The sequence below is a fragment of the Heterodontus francisci genome, chromosome 1 (assembly GCF_036365525.1).
Source record: "Heterodontus francisci isolate sHetFra1 chromosome 1, sHetFra1.hap1, whole genome shotgun sequence".
In the NCBI taxonomy this organism is placed as follows: Eukaryota; Metazoa; Chordata; class Chondrichthyes; order Heterodontiformes; family Heterodontidae; genus Heterodontus; species Heterodontus francisci.
The window spans coordinates 25,347,635-25,373,476 of record NC_090371.1 but is presented as its reverse complement, the minus strand read 5'-3'; the positions used below and the strand labels follow the sequence as shown (position 1 = coordinate 25,373,476).

The following is a 25,842-nucleotide window of genomic DNA, read 5'->3' as shown; positions in this document are numbered from 1 at the left end:
TACATAGATTTTTGGTCTCAGAGGAAATCAAGGGGTATGGGGAGCGGGCAGGAAAGTGGAATTGAAGCCCACGATCAGCCATGATCGTATTGAACGGCAGAGCAGGCTCGATGGGCAATATGGTTTACTCCTGCTCCTATTCCTTGTATTCTTATGAAGATTTCAGCAGCAGATGAGCTGAGGCAGGGGTAGAGTCGGGCAATGTTACAGAGGTAGAAATAGGCGGTCTTAGTGATAATGTGGATATATGGTCAGAAAGTCATTTCAGGGTCAAATATGACACCAAGTTTGCAATCGGTCTGGTTTAACCGCAGACAGTTGCCGGGAAGAGAGAGAAGGAGCTGGTGACAAGGGAATGGCATTTGTTGTGAGGACTGAACACAGTGGCTTTAGTCTTCCTAATGCTTAGCTGGAGGAAATTTTGGTAAACCAGTACTGGATACTGGGCAATCAGCTGGACAATGGAGGGATCGAGAGAGGTGATGGTAAGGTAGAGCTGGGTGTCGTCAGGGTGCATGTGGAAATTGACACTGTGTATTTGGATGATGTTGCCAAGAGACAGCATGAAGATGAGAAATAGAAAGAGGTTATCAACCTGAAACATTAATTCTGTTCTCCTTGCCAGTAATTCTGCTGAATTTTTCAGCATTTTATTAATATACCGAGAACATAGAACAGTACAGCACAGTACAGGCCAGGCCCTTCGGCCCACGATGTTGTGCCGAACCTTTAACCTACTCTAAGATCAAACTAACTACCTACCCTTCATTCTACTATCATCCATGTACCTATCCAAGAGTCGCTTAAATATCCCTAATGTATCTGCTTCTACTACCACCGCTGGCAGCGCATTCCACGCACCCACCACTCTCTGTGTAAAGAACCTACCTCTGACATCTCCCCGAAACCTTCCTCCAATCACCTTAAAATTATGTCCCCTGGTGATGGCCCTTTCCACCCTGGGAAAAAGTCTCTGGCTATCCACTCTATCTATCCCTCTCATCATCTTGTACCCCTCTATCAAGTCACCTCTCATCCTTCCTCGCTCCAATGAGAAAAGCCCGAGCTCCCTCAATCTTTCTTCGTAAGACATGCCCTCCAGTCCAGGCAGCATCCTGGTAAATCTCCTCTGCACCCTCTCGAAAGCTTCCACATCCTTCCTACAATGAGGCGACCAGAACTGAACACAATATTCCAAGTGTGGTCGAACCAGGGCCTTATAGAGCTGCAGCATAACCTCGCAGCTCTTAAACTCAATCCCCCTGTTAATGAAAGCCAACACACCATACGCCTTCTTAACAATCCTATCAACTTGGGTGGCAACTTTGAGCGATCTATGGACATGGACCCCAAGATCCCTCTGTTCCTCCACACTACCAAGAATCCTGTCTTTAAGCCTGTATTCAGCATTCAAATTCGACCTTCCAAAATGAATCACTTCACACTTTTCCAGGTTGAACTCCATCTGCCACTTCTCAGCCCAGCTCTGCATCCTGTCAATGTCCCGTTGCAACCTACAACAGCCTTCCACACTATCCACAACTCCAGCAACCTTCGTGTCATCGGCAAACTTGCTAACCCAGCCTTCCACTTCCTCATCCAAGTCATTTATAAAAATCACAAAGAGCAGAGGTCCCAGAACAGATCCTTGCGGAACACCACTGGTCACCGAGCTCCATGCTGAATACTTTCCATCTACTACCATCCTCTGTCTTCTATGGGCCAGCCAATTTTGTATCCAGACAGCCAATTTCCCCTGTATCCCATGCCTCCTCACTTTCTGAATGAGCCTACCATGGGGAACCTTATCAAACGCCTTGCTAAAATCCATATACACCACATCCACTGCTCTTCCTTCATCAATGTGTTTTGTCACATCTTCAAAGAATTCAATAAGGCTTGTGAGGCATGACCTGCCCCTCACAAAGCCATGCTGACTGTCTCTAATCAAACCATGCTTTTCCAAATAATCATAAATCCTGTCTCTCAGAATCCTCTCCAATAATTTGCCCACTACCGACATAAGACTGACTGGTCTATAATTCCTAGGGTTATCCCTATTCCCTTTCTTGAACAAGGGAACAACATTTGCCACCCTCCAATCATCCGGTACTACTCCAGTGGACAGTGAAGACGCAAAGATCATCGCCAAAGGCGCAGCAATCTCTTCCCTCGCTTCCCGTAATATCTTTGGGTATATCCCGTCTGGCCCCGGGGACTTATCTGTCCTCATATCATTCAAAATTTCCAGCACATCCTCCCTCTTAACCTCAACCTGTTCGAGCATATCAGCCTGTTCCACGCTGTCCTTACAAACGACCAGGTCCCTCTCACTAGTGAATACTGAAGCAAAGTATTAATTTAGGACCTCCCCTACCTCCTCCGACTCCAGGCACAAGTTCCCTCCACTATCCCTGATCGGCCCTACCCTCACTCTGGCCATCCTCTTGTTCCTCACATAAGTGTAGAACGCCTTGGGATTTTCCTTAATCCTACCCGCCAAGACTTTTTCATGTCCCCTTCTAGCTCTCCTAAATCCATTCTTCAGTTAAATCCATTCTTCAGTTCCTTCCTGGCTACCTTGTAACCCTCTAGAGCCCTGTCTGATCCTTGCTTCCTCAACCTTAAGTAAGCTTCCTTCTTCCTCTTGACTAGCTGTTCCACATCTCTTGTCATCCAAGGTTCCTTCACCGTACCATCCCTTCCTTGCCTCATCGGGACAATCCTATCCAGCAGTCGCAGCAAGTTCTCCCTAAACAACCTCCACATTTCTGTCGTGCATTTCCCTGAGAACATCTGTTCCCAGTTTATGCTCCCCAGTTCCTGCCTAATAGCATTGTAATTCCCGCTCCCCCAGTTAAATATTTTCCCATCCCGTCTGCTCCTGTCCCTCTCCATGACTATAGTAAAGGTCAGGGAGTTGTGATCACTATCACCGAAATGCTCTCCCACCGAGAGATCTGCCACCTGGTCTGGTTCGTTGCCAAGCACCAAGTCCAACATAGTCTCCCCTCTAGTCGGCCTATCTACATATTGAGTCAGGAAACCTTCCTGGATACACCTGACAAAAACTGCTCCATCCAAACTATTTGCACTAAGGAGGTTCCAATCAATATTAGGGAAATTGAAGTCACCCATGACAACAACCCTGTTACTTCTGCACCTTTCCAAAATCTGCCTCCCAATCTGTTCCTCCGTGTCTCTGTTGCTATTGGGGGGTCTATAGAAAACTCCCAATAAAGTGACTGTTCCTTTCCTGTTTCTGACTTCCACCCAGAATGACTCAGTAGACAAACCCTCCTCGACGACCTCCCTTTCTGCAGCTGTGATACTATCCCTGATTAACAATGCCACTCCCCCACCTCTTTTACCTCCCTCCCTATTCCTTTTGAAACATCTAAACCCCGGAACATCCAACATCCATTCCTGCCCCTGTGATATCCACGTCTCCGTAATGGCCACAACATCGTAGCTCCAAGTACTGATCCATGCTCTAAGTTCATCACCCTTATTCCTGACACTTCTTGCGTTAAAATAGACACACTTCAACCCATCATACTGGCTGCAACTTTGTCGTGTCAATTGTCTAACCTCCCTCACAGACTCTCTGCACTCGGTATCTGCCTGTTCAACAGCTACCCCATCCACTGATCCGTAGCTCCGGTTCCCATCCCCCTGCCAAACTAGTTTAAACCCTCCCGAAGAGCTCGAGCAAACCTCCCGCCCAGGATATTGGTGCCCCTCCAGTTCAAATGCAACCTGTCCTTCTTGTACAGGTCTCACCTTCCCCAGAAGGTATCCCAATGATCCACATATCTGAATCCCTCCCTCCTGCACCAGTTCTGTAACCACGTGTCCAGCTGCACTCACTCCCTGTTTCTAGTCTCACTAGCACGTGGCACCGATAACAATCCTGAGATTACTACTCTGCTCTTCCTGCCTTTCAGCTTCCAACCTAACTCCCTATATTCGCTTTTCAGGTCCTCATCCCTTTTCCTAGCTATGTCATTGGTACCAATATGTACCACGACCTCTGGCTGCTCCCCCTCCCCCTTAAGAATCCTGTAGACTCGATCCGAGACATCCCTGACCCTGGCACCCAGGAGGCAACATACCATCCGGGAGTCTCGTTCTCGACCACAGAATCTCCTGTCTGTTCCTCTAACCATTGAATCTCCTATCACTATCGCTCTCCTATTCTCCCCCCCTTCCCTTCTGAACCACTGAGCCAGGCTCAGTGCCAGAGACCTGGTCGCTGTGGCTTTCCTCTGGTAGGTCGTCCCCCACAACCGTATCCAAAACGGTATACGTATTATTGAGGGGAACGGCCACAGGGGATCCCTGCACTGTGCCCCTATTCCCTTTCCCTCCCCTGACGGTCACCCAGCTACCTTTATCCTGTAACTTAGGTGTCACTGCTTCCCTATAACTGCTCGCTATCACCCCCTCAGCATCCTGAATGATCCGAAGTTCATCCAGCTCCAGCTCCAGTTCCCTAACGTGGTCTGCGAGGAGCTGGAGTTGGGTGCACTTCTCACAGGTGAAGTCAGCAGGGACACAAGTGGTGACCCTCACCTCCCACATCCTGCAAGAGGAGCATGCAACTGCCCTCGCTTCCATCCCCTCTGCTCTAAATTGACAACAGAGATTTAAAAAAAAGGAAAACCTTACCTTACCAAACCCTCCACACAAGAGTCCTTTTTTTTGGTTAGAGGATATGGAAGTATTTTTTACAGTATATGTGCTGCTGTCACTTGATAATATTTAACATTAGACACAAATCACAATGACAGCATCACAGGGCAAAAAATCCTTGAATCACTTGCACCCAACATCAGCCCAACTGTGGGTTCTTCTGAAATAAGAACAGAAAATGTAGGAAACACTCAGCTGTTCATGCAACATCTGTAGAGAGAGAAACATATCGCATGATTTCAAATTTGCACTAATGTGAACAGGCCCCATGTGGATAAGAAGTTAAAATATAAGAAAAAGGAGCAGGAGGAGTACACTATACTCCTTGTGAGCAGACCGAGCCTGCTTCACTATTTAACAAGATCACAGCTGATCCTCAGCCTCAACTCCATTTTCCCACCCAGTCCCCATATCCCTTGATTCCCTTAGAGTCCAAACTCTCAGCATCTACCCTGTCAAGCCCAGCAAATATTTTATATGCTTTGATGAGATCACCTCTCATTATTCTAAACTCCAAGGAATATAGGCCTATTCTACTGAATTGTACAGTAATTGAGAAGTAGCGAGTGGGTTAAAACTGAAAATGCTGGATCACAACATCTTCAGCAGAAACATAGATCAACACTTCAAATAGGACAATGAATCAAGACTGAGGCTCTGTTCTTCCTGAGTTTAAACCTGTCCTCTCTTTCTTTATCGGCAGATAATGCATTTCAAGCATTTGGAAATGGGACAGATCTTAACACAGGCTCCAGTGTTCAACAGTCAACTCTCCCTACATCGCAGACCCGAGTGGACAAACACACAAATGACACGGATCATTCACACCAAGAAGAAAGCGTCTTCAGTCCATCACTAACCACACAGGTAGGAATGGAAAGTAATATAGAAGAAAAAGGCCCTCCGACTGTACTGAAGCAAGCAGATCAACAAGGTCCCTGTTTGAGCCTTGTTGAAGTAGGAATCGCAAACAGAGGCACTTCTTGTGCTAGGAAGGGGAAAGAAATCAGCCAGCTGTAGACAGATGTGCTCTGCTCATTGCTGGTCGGGGGACCTGTACATGATGAGCGAGGATATATGATTGGGCTTGGTTGTGATGCTGTCTAAGATTGAATAGCCACACTGGGTTGAAATTTACCTGCCCCCCCGACATTGGGGGTCGTGGCGGGGAGGGGGTGGGGGAGTGCCTGGGAGATGCGTCCGGTAGAGGCACGCCCCATATCACTGGCGGCCGCAAGGGCTTGTGACCCGCCCCCCGCTGCTCAGTGACAGGGCCAAAATTTAAATATTCTAATGATGCTAATGAAGGAATAATTACTTAACTCATCGCGCCGGCCGTTCTCCTCCCATAAAGGAGCACTGAGTAATCCTGTTACAAGACATGCTTGACTGATCAATGCAGCCATGGCCAGCAGGGCATAAAGAGCCTTCGATTACCTTGCATAAGTAGCTCCCCCCCACACCCCCCCAACCACCCCCACCTTTACATCTGAGCCAAGACAGTGGGCTGAATTTCACTGAACTGATGAAAGGTCACAGACCTGAACCATTAACTCTACTTCTCTCTCCGCAGATGCTACCAGACCTACTGAGTATTTCCAGCACTTTCTATTTATATTTCAGATTTCCAACATCCGCAGTATTTTGCTTTTAATTTAATCACTTACAGCTGATTGACAGTTAACTGCCACTGACGGGCAGCTTCTGTTAAGCGTTGACTATAACTTGCAGTTTCTTTTACAGTTCGAAATTTCTCAGTTAAATTCAAAAAGCTAAACGAGATTTCAGTTTGACACTACTTGCCAAAGTTCACCCTGAGCTGCATGGGTGCACGGCCACACAGCATTCCAGGTCGTACTGTGCAGGGAACAGGGAATGCTATGGAAGTGGGATTTACCTTTATTCATTGCGTTAGCAATAGTGAAGGCCCTTGATTAAAATTATGAGCCCAAAGCTTTGATAGAGTGTTTTCACTTTTCCTATGAATGCTGGAATATTCCTTCAATCCTAGCATTCTATTCTCTTTCCAGCAAGAGAAATGCTGGGATTTAGAAGAAAACTACATACACATGGAAGGTTAAATAACTACCTCACTAAATGGAGTGGGACCAGGTTACTTTTTTAAATATTTTATTTGTTCATGGATGTGGGCGTCACTGGCAAAGCCAGCATTTATTGCTATCCCTGCTGTAGGTACACCTACAGTACTGTTCGGGACGGAGCTCCAGGACGTTGACCCAGTGACAGTGAAGGAACGGAGATATATGCCGTTGAATGTCAAGGGGTGATGGTGATTGCCCGGCACTTGTGTGTTGTGAATGTTACTTGTCACTTATCAGCCCAAGCCTGGATGTTGTTATTGACAAAAAAAGGTTGGAATGAGTAGGACACCCTCTTAAAAATCATTTTGACAGAGATGGACAATGAATGTTGATGCAGTGAGAGGAAGAGCTCTATGGAAGTGTGCTGCATCATTCATTCTCGTAGCAATGCTCTGTCAAATTAGCAGAAAGGGCAGGGATAACAGCAGGCCACTAAGCCCATCATAGTTCTTTATTTTTACTATTCATTCTCAGGTTGTGGCAGCAATGGCAAACCCAGTATTTATTACCCATCCCTAATTGCCCTTGTAACAACAGTGATAGGCAATCATCTTAAACTGTTAGTGACTTTTTTCCCAAGAATGTACTTTATTCATAAAAATTTGTAAAACATACATTACAAAACAGTTCAAATTTGACATTTCAGAAAGTGCAATAGAGATCAGATTTCTTCGATACAGAACATGAGGTGCCTCACAACTCTTGCCATTCCATTTTATATGCAATGTATATTTGCATTACATAGCAAAAATATTTTTGGTGCATACTGCCCAAGGGGTTTTACACAGGTTCCAGCCCCTCGGCCACGAACAGCACGGCCTCCCAGTCCTTCCTGTCATCTATCATAGAGGTCTTAGATGACAGTACACAGGTGAGTCTGGACAAACAGCTAACTCTGGGCAAGCTGACAAAGGCCCTCAGGTCCTTCAAGATGAGTAAAACTCCCAGAAGCAACGACTTACCAGTCGAGTTGTATTCAACTCTGTGGGACTGGATCGGCCCAGAACCTGCTAGGAGTGTACGAAAGTATGCTTCTGGCCGGTAGCATGTCTGAATCCATGAGGAAAGGCATCATCACCCTCATCTACAAGTGGAAGGGGGAGAGGGAGGAAATCAGAAATTGGTGGCCCATCTCATTGCTTAATGTAGACTACAAAATTCTGTCCAAGGTCGTCGCCAGTCAGGCCAAGTCTGCTCTGGAGTTAGTGATTCACCCTGATCAGACCTATACTGTACCTGGCAGGAAGATCTCCGATAGCCTCGCGCTACTCAGAGATACGATCGGCTATGTACGGGATAGAGTGGTGAACACCTGCCTCATCAGCTTGGACCAGGAGAAGGCTTTTGACAGGATATCGTACACATACATGATGGGCGTGCTCTCCAAAATGGGGTTTGGGGAGGGAATTCGCAATTGGATCCAACTGCTCTACACAAACATCAGTAGTTTGGTCTTAATAAATGGGTGGGAATCAGAAAGCTTCTTGACCAAATCTGGAGTCAAACAGGGCTGTCCTCTCTCCCCTGTCTTGTATGCTTGCTGTATTGAACCCTTTTGCTGAGTCCATTAGGAAGGATGCAGGCATAAGACAGGTGACAATCCCAGGCAGCGGAGGCACTCAGGACAAAGCCTCCCTGTACATGGAAGACATCAGTTCGAACTGGTCTCGGGAGCCAAAGTAAATCGTGGCAAGAGCGAGGCCATGTTCTTTGGGAACTGGGCTGACCGATCTTTTGTCCCCTTCACCATCAGGTCAGACTACTTGAAGGTGCTGGGGATATGGTTTGGAGGGGCCGGGGTGTACGCCAAAAACTGGAAGGAGCAAATAGCCATGGTAAAACAGAAACTGGGCATGTGGTAGCAGCGTTCTCTCTCCATTAAAAACCTGGGTAAGAACCTGGTCATCAGGTGCAAGGCGCTCACATTGTTACTGTACGTGGTGCAGATCTGGCCCATACCCCACTCCTGCGCCGTGGCGGTCACCTGAGCCATCTTCTGCTTTATCTGGAGATCCAAAATGGACTGTGTCCGCAGAGACATGATGTTCAAACCTCTGGATAAAGGGGGAAAAGACGTACCCAACGTCGCCCTCATCCTGATGACCACCTTCGTGTGCGGCTGCATAAAGCTGTGTGTAGAACCCCCGTATGCAAACACCAAGTGTCACTATGTGCTGAGGTTCTATCTGTCTCCGGTGCTGCGAAAGATGGGTCTGGTCACATTGCCGCGGAACGCTCCATTCAGTTGGACCATGCCGTACCACCTATCCTTCATGGAAGAGTTTGTGCAGAAAAACAGCTTTGACCACCAATCCATCAGGCAGTGGTCTGCACGGAATGTCCTCAGGGCCTTACAGGAAAAGGAGATGGTGGATCCTGTCGGATGGTTCCCCGAGCAGACTGCCAAAGTCATTTGACAGAATGCCTCATCCCCAGAACTTTCAAACAAGCACCAAGACGTAGCTTGGCTGATGGTGAGAAGGGCCCTCCCCTTCAGATCCTTCCTGCATGCCCGGAGTCTCACCGCCTCCACACGCTGCCCTCGAGGTGGCTGTGGTGGGGAAGAGACTGTTGCCCACCTCCTGCTGGAATGTGTCTTTTCAAAGCAGGTGTGGAAAGAGATGCAGTGGTTTTTGTCAAGGTTCATCCCAAGCAGCTCTGTAACACAGGAGTCTGTGCTCTATGGGCTGTTCCCAGGGACGTACACCGAGATAAACATCAACTGCTGCTGCAGGACCATCAACTCAGTGAAAGACGCTCTTTGGTCTGCCCAAAACTTGCTGGTCTTCCAGTGCACGACCAGTGTTGCAGACTGGCACATTCCAAGGTCCAGGACTATGTGCTGAGGGACGCACTAAAGCTAGGGGCAGTCGCTACAAAGGCTCAATGGGGAAAGGCAACTGTGTAAGGTCCTCCCGCCATAGTTAACCGAGGGGCTGGAACCCGTGTGGAACCCCACAGGCTGTATGCACCAAAATATGTTTTTGCTGTGTAATGCAAATGTTTATTATTAAAATGGAATGGCAAGAGTCGTGAGGAAACTCACGTTCTGTATCGAAGAAATCTGATCTCTATTGCATGTTATAAAATATTAAATTTGAACTGTTTTGTAATTTTTTTTTGACAGATTTTTATGAATAAAGTATATTTTTGGAAAAAAAAGGTAAACTGTTAGTGATTTGACACAACGGAGTGGCTTGCATGGCTACTTCAGAGAACAGTCAAGAGTCAACCACATTGGTGTGGAACCAGTCACATTAAGGTCAGAACAAGTAAAGATTGGTTTCCTGTCCTAAAGGAAATTTGAACTCTTGTTTTTTAAAAAGTCTTGAAATAAAAAGCTGGTATCAGTAAAAGTGGCCATGAAGCTTGCTGGGTTATCATAAAAACAGTGAACGTTTTTGATAACCCAGCAAGCTTCATGGGCACTTTTACTGATTCCAGCTTTTTATTTCCAGACTTTTTAAAAAACGGAGTTCAAATTCTCAAACTGCCATGATGAGAAAAAAAACTCACATTCCCTGGATTATTAGTCCAGGCTTCTGCATTACTAGTCCAGTAATATAACCACTACACTATTGTACCCAGTTGGTAATGATATTCTGTATTCTAATAGTACATTAAATCCAAAGGAGAATTGGAAACAAATAGATCACAGGAACGGTTTAACTTGACCATTCAAAAGGAGATCTGGCAGCACATAGTAAAGGAAGGAATCTGGCCCCTCAGGGCATCAATATTAGAGCTGAAACCCAAAGTGAAAGTTTTGGGTATCCAACAGAAAGTGTGTTTAAAATGGGATTTGTCCACATTCTATTAAAGTGAATAGGAAATGGAAGAACAGAGGCAGACTCTGATTAGATCACTAATTTGCTGCAGTCACAGCCTGTCTATGCTTATCACTGAGAAATAAATTGAGGCCATAGATGGCATGAAGAGAGCTCTTGGGCCAACCATCAAGAAGATCACCCCCCTCAAATCTAAATCGGGGGACATAATCACTGACCAACGCAAACAGATGGACCGCTGGGTTGAGCACTACCTAGAACTGTACTCCAGGGAGAATGCTGTCACTGAGACTGCCCTCAATGCAGCCCAGCCTCTACCAGTCATGGATGAGCTGGACATACAGCCAACCAAATCGGAACTCAGTGATGCCATTGATTCCCTAGCCAGCGGAAAAGCCCCTGGGAAGGACAGCATTACCCCTGAAATAATCAAGAGTGCCAAGCCTGCTATACTCTCAGCACTACATGAACTGCTATGCCTGTGCTGGGACGAGGGAGCAGTACCCCAGGACATGCGCGATGCCAACATCATCACCCTCTATAAAAACAAAGGTGACCGCGGTGACTGCAACAACTACCGTGGAATCTCCCTGCTCAGCATAGTGGGGAAAGTCTTTGCTCGAGTCGCTCTGAACAGGCTCCAGAAGCTGGCCGAGCGCGTCTACCCTGAGGCACAGTGTGGCTTTCGTGCAGAGAGATCGACTATTGACATGCTGTTCTCCCTTCGTCAGATACAGGAGAAATGCCGTGAACAACAGATGCCCCTCTACATTGCTTTCATTGATCTCACCAAAGCCTTTGACCTCGTCAGCAGACGTGGTCTCTTCAGACTACTAGAAAAGATCGGATGTCCACCAAAGCTACTAAGTATCATCACCTCATTCCATGACAATATGAAAGGCACAATTCAACATGGTGGCTCCTCATCAGAGCCCTTTCCTATCCTGAGTGGTGTGAAACAGGGCTGTGTTCTCGCACCCACACTTTTTGGGATTTTCTTCTCCCTGCTGCTTTCACATGCGTTCAAATCCTCTGAAGAAGGAATTTTCCTCCACACAAGATCAGGGGGCAGGTTGTTCAACCTTGCCCGTCTAAGAGCGAAGTCCAAAGTACGGAAAGTCCTCATCAGAGAACTCCTCTTTGCTGACGATGCTGCTTTAACATCTCACACTGAAGAATGCCTGCAGAGTCTCATCGACAGGTTTGCGTCTGCCTGCAATGAATTTGGCCTAACCATCAGCCTCAAGAAAACGAACATCATGGGGCAGGATGTCAGAAATGCTCCATCCATCAATATTGGCGACCACGCTCTGGAAGTGGTTCAAGAGTTCACCTACCTAGGCTCAACTATCACCAGTAACCTGTCTCTAGATGCAGAAATCAACAAGCGCATGGGTAAGGCTTCCACTGCTATGTCCAGACTGGCCAAGAGAGTGTGGGAAAATGGCGCACTGACACGGAACACAAAAGTCCGAGTGTATCAGGCCTGTGTCCTCAGTACCTTGCTCTACGGCAGCGAGGCCTGGACAACGTATGCCAGCCAAGAGCGACGTCTCAATTCATTCCATCTTCGCTGCCTTCGGAGAATACTTGGCATCAGGTGGCAGGACTATATCTCCAACACAGAAGTCCTTGAAGCGGCCAACACCCCCAGCTTATACACACTACTGAGTCAGCGGCGCTTGAGATGGCTTGGCCATGTGAGCCGCATGGAAGATGGCAGGATCCCCAAAGACACATTGTACAGCGAGCTCGCCACTGGTATCAGACCCACCGGCCGTCCATGTCTCCGTTATAAAGACGTCTGCAAACGCGACATGAAATCGTGTGACATTGATCACAAGTCGTGGGAGTCAGTTGCCAGCATTCGCCAGAGCTGGCGGGCAGCCATAAAGACAGGGCTAAATTGTGGCGAGTCGAAGAGACTTAGTAGTTGGCAGGAAAAAAGACAGAGGCGCAAGGGGAGAGCCAACTGTGCAACAGCCCCGACAAACAAATTTCTCTGCAGCACCTGTGGAAGAGCCTGTCACTCCAGAATTGGCCTTTATAGCCACTCCAGGCGCTGCTTCACAAACCACTGACCACCTCCAGGCGCGTATCCATTGTCTCTCGAGATAAGGAGGCCCAAAAGAAAAGAAAAAGAAAGAAATTGAGGCCACAGACTGTAGTAAGAAGCTATGGAAAACAGTAAGGTATACTGTTTATCAATCAAGTCGAAGGAGACCTTATGAAAGACAGTGACAATGGGTTTGAAAGTTCCAAGCAGGATAAACTGTATGAAACTCACTGCTTTGGACGCTGCCTAGAAAATACTACAAATTAGTTAGCTTGCAAAGTTATTTTTATATTAGGACAGATTGTACAATTTGGTGGTATGTTTTCATTTCAAAATTTCTAAGAGCGTGCATACAGTTCCCACCACTTAAATCGTAAACTTTTAAATTGGGCAATCATTTAAATAGATCAGCTAGCGCTATTTACCAATTACAACAGATAAGTCTGCGCCTGAAATAGAAAAGACCATTTGCACGTTACAAGCCAGTTCTGTTTCTCTTTCAAATTTCCAGAATTTTGATTTTCTGTAAGCTCTGGATACATATTTAATTCTGTCCTACTAAAATCTTCCTCTGATGGCTCAGTGATTAACTTCACTATTCCAGTGTTTTACTGAGATGTGAATATCAGGAAGGATACCCAGCTTCAGTTATCTGATCCGTGCTGCTAACAGCAGGAGTGTAACTGGTCACAGATCAACCTTTGCTGGGAAGTGGGAATGTCAGACAGGAAAAATGGTGGACCTAGCTGTGATGCTGCCCCTCGGGGCCAAATAGCCTGTCAACGCTCACTTTCTGGTCTCTCCTATGGAGAATGGCCATTAGTACCAGTACTGGAGTTTCTGGTCACCAGTAGTTGCACTTCCAGGAGAGGAAGGATGGAAGAAAGCACTTGTTTCCCTTTATTTGTGCCACCCCAGAGTTCTCAGATTGATATTACTTATTCTGAGAAAAGTAAAAAGGTTAACTGGGAACCTTTGTGCTAAAAATGTGCTCACATGTTGCAGAAGACACAATAACCATTTTGTGATAAGTCACGAGACTTCCCTGAAGGAGTAACTAAGGCATTCAGGAGAATCTATCTTAGATAAGTGTATGGTGTAACATTTTTCCTGTTGTACACTGGTGTTTCTACAGATACATTCTTATGTCCAGTGCCTGAGTCCTGCTCTAGCCTTGATTGCAGATTGTCCTCTTCCATAGTCATGTGTAACAATTTTCCTACAGTCAGTTTAAATTTACTTCTCAATCATTTTCCATTTATATCCTCTGGATTCCACCTTTTGTGGTGTATTCCAGAGTACCCTTGCAGTAAACATAAATGTCCAGTTCACACATTGCCTTCATACATTTCTTCAGTTACGTAGAGAGATTGGAGAAGCTGGAATTGTTCTCAGAGCAGAAGTAGTTCAGGGAAGATTTAGTTGAAGGGAAAAATCTTACGTGGCTATGGGCAAGATCAGGGGCGTGGGATTAATTAGATAGCTCTTTCAAAGGGTTGGCACAGGCATGATGGGCTGAAAGGCCTCTTTCTGTACTGTCATTCTATGACAGATAGATATGGCCATAGACAGGTAGTACAAGAAAGTACAACACATGGACAGATGGGAAATGCTTGTTTTATTTTTAGACATTGAAAGACACGATGAGAGATTGATAGATAAACAGAAAGGTAAAGGCAGATGATGGCTGGTTAGATAGATAAGTAAATAGATAAATATTTGATATTACAAGTGGTTAGATAGACAAAGAGATACATGGTCTAGCGAGACTGACAGGCATCTGCATGGCCAACTTTCAAAAGGGAGCTGGATACATATTTGGAAAGGAAAACACGTGCAGAGTTGTGGGGAAAGTGGAACTAATTGGATAAGAATTATGTTGGATAAATAGCCTCTTTCTGTGCTGCATGAATGACCTGTCCTTCTGGTCTCCTCTTGCAGGTTGCTGACGAGAGGCCGCTGTGGAGAGAATCGACACGCTCGGCCTCAGAGGCCTTGGGCCTGGCGGCAGCTGTGCACAGCCAAGCAGAGCTGGTCTGGGGCCTACTACTCACCGTGCTCCACCTTCACTTTATAATGTGAACAATTCAGACACTTGAGACTGGGCGAGACGGCCAGCAGGCAGGAAGGATCCCCATCACCTCTCTATATACACACACACAATATATACTACTTCATTCACCTCCCTCCAAGCCGAGAAGGATTTTACATAAGAGACACAAGAGGTTTTGTACAGTGCTGTCAAAATGCCATTTAAAAACAAATGGATGAAGATTGTAAACAGCCAACTGACAATGAAAATTCAATACCATACCGGAAACGCTTCTGCCGGGGAAGCCATTTTGCGACGCATTCTTCAACCGGGGAAATCATTTCGCGATGTACGCTTCTGCTGGGGAAGCCATTTTGCGATGGACACTTCCTCCTAAAGGAGAGCTTGGCATCTCGTATCAGTTGGTAACTTTCTCCTGCTCAGTTATTGTCAACAAAAAGAAAACCCCGACAATAGCAACGATGAGTCTTGGAGAAATTTCAACAACTCATCACACCGCATTCTGAACGTAAGGATATTTTAAAAAAGCATCAGCTAAGAAATTTAAAGTTTAGTCTAACTTCACCTGCCTGTGTGGGGAAACCTGTGGCCCCAGCTGGACATCCCAAAGCTTTTTGTTTCCTTTCAAATAGTTTTCAAAGGTACTTAATTCACTATAATTAATTAAATACAATTTAAAATTTATAATCTTCAGTACCCATTTTATGATATTCAAGGTTTGAGCTCCAATGATGCATCATCTATAAATGTAAAGTATAGGCTATGAATTTAAAGCCTGATTATCCTGGCCAGAGATGAAGGAACTGTTGAATTAAAGAAGATTGGAAGAATTATTTTCACGAATTGCCATTCCACTATTAAGGGTTAACAGCTAATTCTCATTACCACAGAGAAACAATGGGAAATTGAACTAATTTCCAATATCGTGTCTTTCAGACTATTTAAAAGTGGGGGACTCTAGTCAGTATTGGTACACACTTGGGGACTCTGCAAACATTCACACACATCCTCAGGAAGCCCCAACCCACCCCTCCCATGTACTCACATCTGAAAGACAGTGTCACCTACCCAAAGAAAAATGGTGCTATAAGTTTTAGACATTTTTATTAGATTCAGCAGGAAAGAATAGCTTGCATTTTATATAGTGCCTTTCACAACCTTGGGATGTCCCAAAGCACTTTACAACCAATTAAGTAATTTTGAAGTGTAGTCGCTGTTACAATACAGGAAATACAGAGCCCAATTTTTGCACAGCAAGCTCCCATGAACAGCAATGCAGTAATATTTCCTTAAGTAATGTATTACTGAGGGATAAATATTGGCCAGGACACCAAGGATAACTCCCCTGCTCTTTGAAATAGTGTGGTGTGATCTTTTATGTCTATCTGAGAGGGCACTTGGCGCCTCCGGATAACGTCTCATCCAAAAAACTGCAGCTCTCGCTCAGTACTGCACTGGAGTGTTAGCCTGGATTTTTTGTGCTCCAGTTTCTGAAGTGAGATTTGAACTCAGTGCTTTCTGAGGCAAGAGTGCTACACACTGAGCCATGACTGATACTTGTCAGACATTATGTCCTAATAATATTTTTTTAATGCAGAATTCTTTAGAACATTCGTTCACAGCCCAGCTCAAGTTGAACAGAAATTGTACGAATCTCATAGATCTCCTTGAAGCCCCTCGTGTTTATGCACCCCAAATATGAAAGCTTAGCTGTAAAGACCCTGTATTTTCTCTGAAGTGACATAAAAGGAGGATTCATGCCATTTGATGCAAGATCATATTTAATGTCACCCCAATACTTTCATTTTTTTAGGTATCTTTTCTCTGGATTGTTTGATACTCTAGACTGTGCTTGCTGACCTACATCGACTCTCCAGCCCAGCAATGCCTCAAATTTAAAATTATCATCTAACATAAAAGCAAAATACTGCAGATGCTGGAAATTTGAAATAAAAACAGAAAGCGCTGGATATACTCAGCAGGTCAGGCAGCATTTGAACTATGAAAGGTCGCAGACCTGAAACATTAACTCTGTTTCTCTCGCCACAGTTCCTGCCTGACCTGCTGAGTATTTCCAGCACTTTCTGTTTTTATTTGTTTAAAATTGTCATCCATTTGTTATAATCTGTCCATGACCGTTCCCCTCCTTGGCTCTGAAACTACCTGCAATCTTGAGAACTCTGTGCTCCTCTAATTCCAGCCTCTTCTGTGCTCAGCATTGATGGTGTGCCTTCAGCTGTCTAGTCTCTGAGCTCTGTAATTCTCTCCATATCCTTCCCTACCTTTCTGTCCTTTAACATGCTCCTCAAAGCCCACCTCTTTGACCAAGCTAATATCTCCTTTTATGGCTTAGTGTTAAATTTTGGCTGATAACACTCCTGTGAAGCACCTTTGGATGTTTTACTATTTTAAAGGCACTATATAAATGCAAGTTGTTGTTTTGTGATTTTTATTGTCTTGGACAATGCCAATGGATGAGCCCCAACTTCATATTTCCCAAAGAGAGTGTTTTCACTTCCCTAGATATCTGGGGAAATTTGTAGTGTCCAGGAATCGGACAGAGAACCCCGCTCCAGTTTATTTAATCATACAACCCTTTTTTTTTTCTTCAAATGATAAAATAAGTGTGCAGTAGACTTTGATTTCAGTTTTAAGTACAAAACAAATTGAGGAACAAGTGAATAGTAGCAGGCACACAGGATCTACTTTCACAATAGTTATTAAGCATACACTTCAAACGTTAAAATGAAATGAATAGTTTGCAACTACTGTACTAAACTATGGTTTAACAAATCTTGTGGCTCCTTTCTTTTTCTCAGCATCTCTAGGCCGACTCTTTGTAGACTGCAGAATGACTCCCTGACTTATCTGGTCATTGTCTCATTGCTGTTTGTGGGACCTTATGTGGTTGTTACATTTCCTATATTCCAACAGTGACTACACTTCAAAACAACTTAATTAGATGTGAAGTGCTTTGGGATGCCCTGAGGTTGTGAAAGGCTACATAAATGTAAATTCTTTACCGCTGCTCTGGCTTAAATCACAACAGGGCTTGGCATCAATCCTGTGGCCTTTCTGGTCCACATCTACGCCAATGTGACCCACCTAGCCATCAGAGGAGCCTCCTCTTGATTTTTTTTTACCTTGTATTGGGTTGCTTTCACCCTTGTCCCCAAAATAAATGATCCCAAAGAAATAAAAACAAGAAATGCTGGAAATACTCAGCAGGTCTGGCAGCATCTGTGGAGAGAGAAGCAGAGTTAACGTTTCAAGTCAGTGACCCTTCCTCGGAAATGATCCCAAAGGTTTGGCCTGAATCTATTTTCTTAAAATAAAGATTGTTAACAGTGTAGTACACTTCTGCTAATGGTTAACCTGTGTGTTTTGGGCCAATTTAATAAACTCTGAATCCTGGGTCAAAATCTTGGAACTCCTTACCTACCAGTATTATGGGAGTACCTTCACCAAATGGACTGCAGCAGTTAAGACCCACCACCACCTTCTCAAGGACAACAACAGCAGTGATCCTTGTACTGAATCTCGGGGACTGTACTGTATAACCCTATAATGTCAGTCATTGAAGGAGAGATAAACATTGAACCTTGCACAGTGCAGAAGCATAACAATCTGCTACCCGCACTGGAAATCAGCATAAAGGAATAAAATGGAATGGCAGTGCCTTGTATTATGGAACCACTTTCTACTCCTTGATAGCCAGTCCCCAAATCATCATCTCAAAGTGATGATGAATAGGAGCAGCCATCTTGAGCCCTAATTCTTCCTGGGATGTTTGTACAGATTTCAGAGTTTAAGATTGGGACCTTATGGGGGAACAAACTTTAGCAACTGTCAGCAAAAAATTACATTCACATAGCGCCTTGTAAAGTGGTGAAACATCCCAGTGTTCTTCAGGAAGGGGTACATCCAGTCATGAATAGTAGTGGACAATTAAACAACCGACAAGAGAAGGAGGCTCTGCAAATATCCCCATCTTCAACAATGGGGGAGCCCAGCACATCAGTGCAAAAGACAAAGCTGAAGCATTTGCATCCAGCTTCAGCCAGAAGTGCCGAGTGGATGATCCATCTCAGCCTCCTCCTGAGGTCCCAGCATTACAGATGCCAGTCTTCAGCTAATCTGATTCACTCCACGTGACATCAAGAAGGAGCTAAAGGCACTGAATAATGCAAATGCTATGGGCCCTGACAATATTCTGGCAATAGTACTGAAGACTTGTGCTCCAGAACTTGCCGTGCCCCTAGCCAAGCTGTTCCAGTACATCTACAACACTGGCATCTACCCTGCAATGTGGAAAATTGCCCAGGTATGTCCTGTAAACAAAAAGCAGGACAAATCTGACCCGACCAATTACCATCCTATCAGTCTACTCCCGATCGTCAGCAAAGTGATGGAACGAGTTGTTGACAGTGCTATCATACAGCACTTGCTCAGCAATAACCTGCTCAGTGATGCTCAGTTTGGGTTCCACCGGGGCCACTCAGCTGCTGACCTCATTACGACCTTGGTTCAAGCATGGACAAAAGAGCTGAACTCAAGAGGTGAGGTGAGAGTGACTGCCCTTGACATCAAGGCAGCATTTGACCGAGTATGGCATCAAGGAGCCCTTGCAAAACTGGAGTAAATGGGAATCGGGGAAAACTCTCCAGTGGTTGGAGTCATACCTAGCACTAAGGAAGATGGTTGTGATTGTTGGAGGTCAATCATCTCAGCTCCAGGACATCACTGCAGGAGTTCCTCAGGGTAGTGTCCTAGGCCCAACCATCTTCAGCTGCTTCATCAATGACCTTCCCTCCAACATAAGGTTAGAAGTGGGGATGTTCGCTGATGATTGCACAATGTTCCGCACCATTGGCGATTGCTCAGACACCGAGGCAGCCCATGGCCATATGCAGCAAGACCTGGATAACATCCAGGCTTGGGCTGAAAAGTGGCAAGTAACATCCGTGCCACACAAGTGCCAGGCAATGACCATCTCAAACAAGAGAGAATCTAACCATCTGCCTTTGATTTTCAATGGCATTACCATCACTGAATCCCCCACTATCAACATCCTGGGGGTTACCATTGACCAGAAACTGAACTGAACTAGCCACATAAATGCTGTGGCTACAAGAACAGGTCAGCAGCAGGTAATTCTGCAGTGCATAATGGACCTCCTGTCTCCTCAGTGCCGGTCCACCATCTACAAGGCACAAATCAGAAATGTGATGGAATACTCTCCACTTGCCTGGATGGGTGCAGCTCCAACAACATTCAGGAAGCTCGACACCATCCAGGACAAAGCAGCCCACTTGATTGGCACCCCATCCACCACCTTCAACATTCACTCCCTCCACCACTGACGCGGCAGTGTGTACCATATACAAGATGCACTGCAGCCACACAGCAAGGCTCCTTCGACAGCACCTTCCAAACCCTTGACCTGTACCACCTGGAAGGACAAGGGCAGCATATGCATGGGAACACAACCACCTGCAAGTTCCCCTCCAAGACACACACCATCCTGACTTGGAATTATATCAGCATTCCTTCACTGTCGCTGGGTCAAAATCCTGTAACTCCCTTCCTAACAGCACTGTTGGTATACCTACCCCACATGGACTGCAGTGGTTCAAGAAGGCAGCTTACAACCACCTTCTCAAGGGCAATTAGGGATGGGCAATAAATGACCCAAATGAATTTTAAAAAACTGAGGAATAAGGAGATGACTTGTGGAGATGACGGATGGCATGCTCCAATAGGTAGGCTTTGAGATTGCATTTGAAAGTGGGGAGAGATGTCGTAAGGCAGTGTAGTTTAGGAAAAGAATTCCAGAGTACAGGATTATGATATTGGAGGAGACAGAGTGGAAGACACAAAAGAATGGAAAGTCCCATCTGAGATGTAGGGCTGAGGACTTGCTGATGTGCGATGTAGGAAGATTATGGAGTGAGCTCTAAATGAGGAAATTGACAAAATTGTTTTCTCAATAGCATAAAGTAACTAAGTACTTCCCTGAGCTGTTGGGAAAGTGCCCCTACAATGGAAAGCTGATGTAATGGGCAACAACTTGCTCACAACCATGTACCTTCAACAATCCAGTGAACCCATTCAGTCTGACGCTAACTGGACCCAAAGCAGAATGCTTCGGTATTTGTAGCCTGCATCACTGAACGGACTGGCTGTGGGTGGTTGCTGGCAATTGGCCTCTTCTTTGAAAAGCAGTGAGAGGCAGAGTTGAAACATGAGCACCTGAAAAAAAGGAGCCTTTGCTCTAAAAAGTACCCTTTGGTCAAATAGCTAGCCAGCCTTGGTTCTAAGCCTTGGGGACAGGATCACTGGTGATGCAGCTTTATCATCTCCGAGTTGGTCTTTGGTGGTGGTACCTAACATGATATATTTAAACTGGATATGTGACACATTGAGCTCATTGGCAACTCAGAAGGGATGAAATTGTTCAATGACAGTAGTGTAAAATGGGCTGATAGCAAATCAGCAGCCTGTTTTACCCATGCACACTAAAACAGGAGGGATAGCATAATGGTTTTGTTACTGGACTAGTAATCCAGAGGCAGGAGCTCAAATCTCACCTTGCCCGCTCGGGAATTTAAATTCAGCTAATTAAATAAAAGCTGGAATAAAAGGTTAGTCTCAGTATTTTGCCATAATAACCCATCTGGTTCACTAATGTCCTTTCGGGAAGGAAATCTGCCATCCTTACCTGGTCTGATCTATATGCAACTCCAGACCTGCAGCAATGTGGTTGACTCTTAACTGTACTCTGAAATGACCTAAGAAGCCACTCAGTTGTCGAGAAAGCAGCTCACAACCACCTTCTCAAGGCTAACTAGGGATGGGCAATAAATGCCAGTAAATTTTTAAAAAAGACACTCGATTGACTTCAATGTGAAAGAAAATGGGCATGGTGTAAAACAGACTACCGATCTGCATTCACCCTGTTTTGTGCTACTCCTCCCCCCCACCCCAGGAGAACTAAAAAAACTACTGATAACGTGTTAAAAAAGAAAAGTAACTGAAGGCAATTGATGATGGAAATCCTTTTTCAGAATGTGGCCCTGCCAAAGCTCATATCATCTTGCAACGGTCACGATCCCAAAACTATCTCATAAAGGACCAGGTGACCATCAAGTGAGGCCCACTTCAGTCAAACTGCAAAGAGCAGATAAAATTATATGGAAATTCAAATAGCTGATTCAGGTTAAATTATTAAACAAATGTTAAAATATTACTGCACTGTAAATGGGAAATACAGTGACTAGGAGAACATAAATCAACATTACATAGACATTGCACACAGAACTTCAAACTAAACATAGTGAGCATGGGAGTAATCTGTTGTAATACATAATGTAATTATTTTTCTATGATCTACATCATTTGCATTGATAGCCCCAAGACTCATATATGATGTTACATGTGGTAATGTCTACATATGGAAACTATTATGTTATATATGAGTTCATGGTATATGCAGCAAGAAAACCTACATTCCAGGAGTCAATTAACCAACAAAAAAGATTTTGACCCTGAAATTCTACAGGGGTTCTTCCTGTCTCCTCTTGTAACTCTGGAGGGGAACCAAAAAAACAGCATAAAACTAGGGGTAAAGCTATGTTTCCTCTGATCTCTCGTTGGATTTATGGGATTGGGAGGAGGATTGGTATCCAGGGGATACATATTTAAGGTAATTAGCAAAAGAACCAAAAGCAACATGAGGAAAAGAATTTACACAGTGACTTGTTATGATCTGGAACGCACTGCCTGAAAAACAGATTCATTAATAACTTTCAAAGGGGAATTGGATAAACACTTGAAAAGGGGAAAAAAATGCAGGGCTGTGGGAACGGAACAGGGGAGTGGGACGAATTGGATAGCTCTGTCTAAAAAACAGCACAGGCATGATTGGCTGAATGGCCTCCTTCTATGCTATTCATATTCTAAGAATTCCCTCAGAATTTCACAACCAGCTTTTCTTTAGTCAAAGCACTCTCCCACCTTGAACAAGTAAAACATGGCTCTGCTGCTACAATTATGAACTCCCTGCCCTACTGTCATGCAAAGTGAAAGAGCATAATTTCAGCACCCATAAACGCAGGAAATGAAGATCTCCATTGCAGTAACAAAGCTCCAACCCAAAGCCCAGTGTTGCTGAAGCAACTGAAGAATAGTATTTCTTGGAATAATTGATCTTTTGCACTGAAGGCTATTTTAGTGTAGGATGTAACCTGAATGAGTCATCAATTTCTCTGTGACGAATGGGATGTATCAGTTGAATAATCCCCACCACAAACAAACACATACATCCTCACGGACCCTAGGTTCCAGTTTTCAAGGTTGTATTTTTACAGAAATTATGTGGCTAATTCTTTGTGGTTGGAGTGTTGTTCGTTTTATATCTAGATTTGCATTTATACTAATTTGACCTGTGGTCCGTTGAAGGTTTTGAAAAGAAAAGGAAAACGAGTGGCTCACCGTGTCACAAATTCTCTTTTCTTAGAGCCAGTTCTTTTAGCTGGATGACATGGGCTTGAATCCACTGAGGCTGATGGGGTGAAAGTCTGTTCTTTCCAGGATATGTAAGAGTCTTGAGTGGAATGAGTTTTGGACAGTCACAACCTAATGACTTGTGGGTATGAGTTTACAGCACCAAACTGCCCGCAACGATCAAGAGGCAGGAATGACTGCTGTGCACATGTAAACATCACACAGGTGCTCTTCAGAGGTTGGGATTGAGAGATATTGGGGTAAAAATACCTCCTGGGCGGTATCTCAAAATTGTCAGTAACAAATCGGCAGTTGGTTTAGTGTCAATGATAAAGTAAATCGGATGATGTGTAAAACAGTCTGCTGATTCGATATTGGCCATTTTGTGATATGGCCCAGGACTAACTTATCACCCTTTGCTGAAGCAAAGTAGAGGGGGTTCTATGTTTTATTCAGGTCATACTGGACCTAATCTGGAAGCACTTCATCCTGACATTGGATGCAAAACAGGTAAACTTCGAAATGCTTAATGGGGGTTACCCCTCACCTCAACTAGTACACAGCTTACTCCCTCCACCCCTACCCTGCCCCCGCCCCCATGATAGGATACCTTTCTTTCAAATTTTGAATCTAGGTTCAAAGCTAGCCCAAGTAAATGACCTGAGTTTATTTTAGTTCATTCATGGGATGTGGGTATCACTGGCAAGGCTAGGATTTATTGCCCATCCCTAATTGCCCTTTAGAAGATGGTGGTGAGACACTTTCTTTAACCCATACAGTCCATCTGATGTAGGTACACCCATAGTGCTGTTAGGAAGGGAGTTCCAGGATTTTCATCCAGCGACAGTGAAGGAACGGCGATATAGTTCCAAGTCAGGATGGTGTGTGGCTTGGAGGGGAACTTGCAGGTGATGGTGTTCCCATGTGTTTGCTGCCCTTGACCTTCTGCTATGAAGCCTCCTTCTGTTTTCAAAGATACCAAGTGAAAAAAGCCTTAAGCCAGTTTCCAGTGATAATGGTTGACAATACAAACATAATTTTACAACAATCGAATTGAGCTGTTTCACTTAGTTGAGCATGACGATGATGAATTGTGTGTAGTGAAAGGATTTACAGTCTGATCGGCTGCAACATTACTGTTCCTTTCATGACTGCAACCATCTTTACATCAACCGATAGCGTGCTTGGACCTACACAGTGGGAGGGTTTTATCACCTTCCACAGTCCATGAAATGAGAGAAAGCCACTCACACCCACCGGGAAAGAGATTCCCCCCTGATGTCAACTCAGAATTCAAAGCCGGAACAGTCTGGATCAAGGTTTGAACCCCCTGCACCTCCTGACTCAGAGGTGGCAATGCTAGTACTAAACCAAGGGGGAGACATGATTGGTGCAGTAGAGAAGGAGTTCAAAACTGTCTCCGGACCAGACCTTGGATTGCCTTCAATTGTTAATTGGTACAAAGCTGACAATGAGCTATTTCTTGAAGGACTCCCACAAAAATATTACAGAAATGGAGGGGATGGAGTGAGAAAGGGACATTGAGCAATGTAGCAGCCTTGTAGCAGTGCCTGCTGGGAACTCACCCACCACAGCTTATTCAGCAAAGACCACAAGCTAGCAACATTACTCCAGTTTATGAAACATTATCAAACATATTTTCTAAAATTATAGATGTTTCTGTACGGAAAGTATTTCTAAAAACAAGCTGATTTTCTGAGGTATATGTGGCCACGTTTTATGACGCAAGCAGATGTATGTGTTAATAATCATGTTCCTGGCTGATTTTGTCAATGATCATACAGGGGTGGGGAACTGAAAGGGTTAACATTGCAATTTAACATATTACATTTCTTCCGCACAGTACCTTTTCTTTTTACTTTAAATGTCAGTGTACTAATTTGGAACCTGGGTTTCCAGTTATGTGATGTATAATGTCTATTCTGGCAAATCTCTTCCCCTTCACTGCCCCCCCGCCCCCCCAACTCCCGACTCACCATGTAAAACCATTTTGTTCATGCTAATGTTCTCGTTATGGCAACAAGTCCTCGTTGTTAGGAAGCTATGTATGAATTTTGTTTTGATTGTAATGAGTGATTTTTATTATCCATATTAAAATGTAAACAAATGACGTTTGTGTGTCCTTTGTTCACATATCATTCGTAAAGAGACAAGAACCTAGAGTCTGGAGTGAGAAAGGTCATGCTGTCCATCAATCCTATTCTTCCCATAGTCAATGCACGATTACCTCATTTATGATTCCCTACCTCAAAGATCTCTCTCCTCACTTCCTAATCCCCATGTCACTCCACCATTTACTAATATCTCCATCGACCTCACTTGCCTCTCCCCACTTGTATTGATCCATACTGAGTGAACTATATTTTCAGACTGTTTTCCATACATCATTATCTTGTGGGGAATAACATAATCTGATTTTAGTCAAGGTTTGTGAATTTTGTAATTGTGTCCTCAAGTTCTGTGCTCATTGTCCCATGCTAAATAGCTAAAGTTATTTAGCTCTACCTTTCTTTATCCTAAGGACATGTACCCTTTATTTGTGACTCTCATTATTGAATGTCAGCAGGCTAATGAACAGCTCCTCCCTATCTCTGTAAACTCCTCCAGACCTCCCACTCTCCC

At 44.6% G+C, this 25,842-nt stretch overlaps 1 protein-coding gene across 1 annotated transcript in view; it reads left to right on the top strand.

Moving 5' to 3' along the window:
- Positions 1-25,287, top strand: part of gfra4a (GDNF family receptor alpha 4a) — a 190,323-nt gene extending 165,036 nt beyond the window's left edge. The window contains exons 7-8 of the mRNA XM_068028734.1: positions 5,399-5,562; positions 14,583-25,287. Coding sequence (XP_067884835.1) covers positions 5,399-5,562; positions 14,583-14,723 — 305 coding nt within the window. The 3' untranslated portion in view covers positions 14,724-25,287. The remainder of the gene's footprint in view (positions 1-5,398; positions 5,563-14,582) is intronic.
- Positions 25,288-25,842: the final 555 nt, after the last annotated feature.